The 2132-nt window shown below is 38.3% G+C and overlaps 1 protein-coding gene across 1 annotated transcript; it reads right to left on the reverse strand.

The window, feature by feature from the left end:
• Nucleotides 1–232: 232 nt before the first annotated feature.
• On the reverse strand, nucleotides 233–1241 carry LOC141629557 (uncharacterized). The gene is made up of 4 exons (XM_074442537.1): nucleotides 1217–1241; nucleotides 1094–1170; nucleotides 875–991; nucleotides 233–772 (listed from the first exon to the last, which is right to left on the reverse strand). The coding sequence occupies exons 1-4, from the start codon at nucleotides 1239–1241 to the stop codon at nucleotides 359–361; spliced, it is 633 nt and encodes a 210-aa protein (XP_074298638.1). The 3' UTR covers nucleotides 233–358.
• Nucleotides 1242–2132: the final 891 nt, after the last annotated feature.

The following is a 2132-nucleotide window of genomic DNA, read 5'->3' on the forward strand; positions in this document are numbered from 1 at the left end:
CAGAATTTGGTCGCCATTTTGGCGATCAATTTGGTCGCCATTTGCACCGTTTTCCGTCGCCAATGTCCCCAAATTAAATTATGGTCGGAAGGTTAGCGACGGAATTCCGTCGCCAAATGCCCAAAGGTCCCGCTAAATTTACATGTTTTATTGCCTAAAAATCGTTTTTGACCTAGCCAAATACGTAAAACCTGCAAATAAACCAACACAACCAGCAGAGAACACATGGGAAGCCAACACAACCAAACTTGATAAAGAAAATCAAGTTCCATACACACAACTACGAGTTCTACGAGTTTTGGTCATCTAACATTATCCGGGAATAACTACGAGTTCTACTACATAACTACGAGTTCTACTACATAACAGGGAAACTTGCTCCCGCTCCACTACCACCTCCATAATCAGGATCTCTAGGATCCTTTGGTTGCGGGCGCCACCCAGTGTTGCAATTGGCGAAGAAGGAGTTCATCCGTTCCATTTCCTCCTTCATCCTCCTAATTTCATCATCTCTCTCGGCATCCCGCCTCTCCCTCTCGGCATCCTGCCTCTCCCTGGCGGCTAATTGAGCTTGGAGCACACTCACGACACTTGGGGTATAAGGTTGTTGTTGGGAGGAAATTGACCCTCTTCTTCTTGTAGGAGGGTAGAAAATCTCCTCTGCCGACCCGGCTCCATACACATCTCCTCTTTGGAACCCCTCAACAAGATCAAACCATAGCTCATTGTCATCAATTTCTGGGTTGTTCTTCCTACGGACAAGGAATTGTTCCTAAAAAATTGATAAAACATTAATGGTTAGAGGTTACTTATCTAAAAATTGATAAAACATATACTTTAAAAAGCTAAGAAATTTTTATTTTTTGACACTTACATATAACTGTTGATCTTTTTCCTTCGCGAAGATCAACTTGCCCTTGCTTGTCTTCTTTGCGTGAGTGTCAACAAAGAGATCAACAATCGTGGGTACCTTGCCCTTATTCTTCTTGGTCTTCCGGAAAAAAAAAAAGGAAATTGTTACTCAAACATGATAATTAATGAGACTAATTAAATTAGAAGACTATTAAATTAAAAGCTAAGACAAATAACTTACATCTAACACCACACGATCATGAAAAGATTGAGACCCTCCATAATGAGTAGGCTCAACTTCCGCGTCCTTATCTCCTCCTTTCTGTTGATCTTGTTCCGGCCGATGCTTCCTTGAACTCGGGACTGCTTCCGGTTGGTATATTCCTCATATGACGAACCTATAATCAATAAAATAACAATTATTAATTAATATATTTTCAAAATATGTAATGAATTTTAACTAATTACGGGTATTAAAAGAAACTAAATACCTTTCATGAAAGATGGCGCCTTCTTCCTCCTAGACACCTTATACATGTTGTCCCTTAGCCTCTTCTTGCCAATGTCATTATACCTTTGCCAAACTAGGCGCTCAAGGTTGGTTGGCCAATAGAACACACGCTACAAAAAGTAAACACATAGATGAGAAACAAATTAATAATAAGGTAAAAAGAATAAATAAATTATATTTAATAATATATATTTTATAAATAGATACCCGGAAGTTGTTGAACCACATCTCCTTATCTTCATCACTAGCGTTACTCCAACAAGTAACGCCGTGTGTCATGTTCTCTTGGGTGCTATTAGTCACACCACGAACAACTGTTTAACTTCTAAACCTGAAATCAAACATGTTAAAAACATAATTATATAGGAAAAAAAAATGTATAATTAACATATGTCTAAAAAAAGTCATTTATTACTAAATAAAAAAATTACAAAATAGAATGAATACAAAATTACCAAAGACCATTCGGATCAAGGATCATCCTGCCCACGATGTCGGGGTACACCAACCTCCTCCTCCTCCTCCTCACTCACCTCCGTAGTAGAACGGTCAACGTCCTCCTCCTCCCGCTCTCCTGGGAGCTACTACCTCCCTCATTATAGCCTCCGCGCTGCCTATTTCCTCCAGGAGCCATGTGTACTACAATTGAATAAGAAGTGTTAGCAAATATTACAGGATAATTATTATAAGATACAAAAAAATAAAACCTAATAAACAAGTATAAAAGAAAAAACAAGTATAAAAGAAAAAATAAAACCTAATAAACAAG

Source organism: Silene latifolia, chromosome Y, assembly GCF_048544455.1.
Source record: "Silene latifolia isolate original U9 population chromosome Y, ASM4854445v1, whole genome shotgun sequence".
Classification (NCBI taxonomy): domain Eukaryota; kingdom Viridiplantae; phylum Streptophyta; class Magnoliopsida; order Caryophyllales; family Caryophyllaceae; genus Silene; species Silene latifolia.

Excerpts from the sequence above, each read along its gene's own strand:
- LOC141629557 (XM_074442537.1), bottom strand. The coding sequence starts at position 1,241 with ATGAGGAATATACCAACCGGAAGCA. Across the intron at positions 1,171-1,216 it reads GAATATACCAACCGGAAGCA|GAGGAGATAAGGACGCGGAA; the intron begins GTCCCGAGTTCA and ends ATCAACAGAAAG. Across the intron at positions 992-1,093 it reads ATGATCGTGTGGTGTTAGAT|ACCAAGAAGAATAAGGGCAA; the intron begins GTAAGTTATTTG and ends TTTTTCCGGAAG.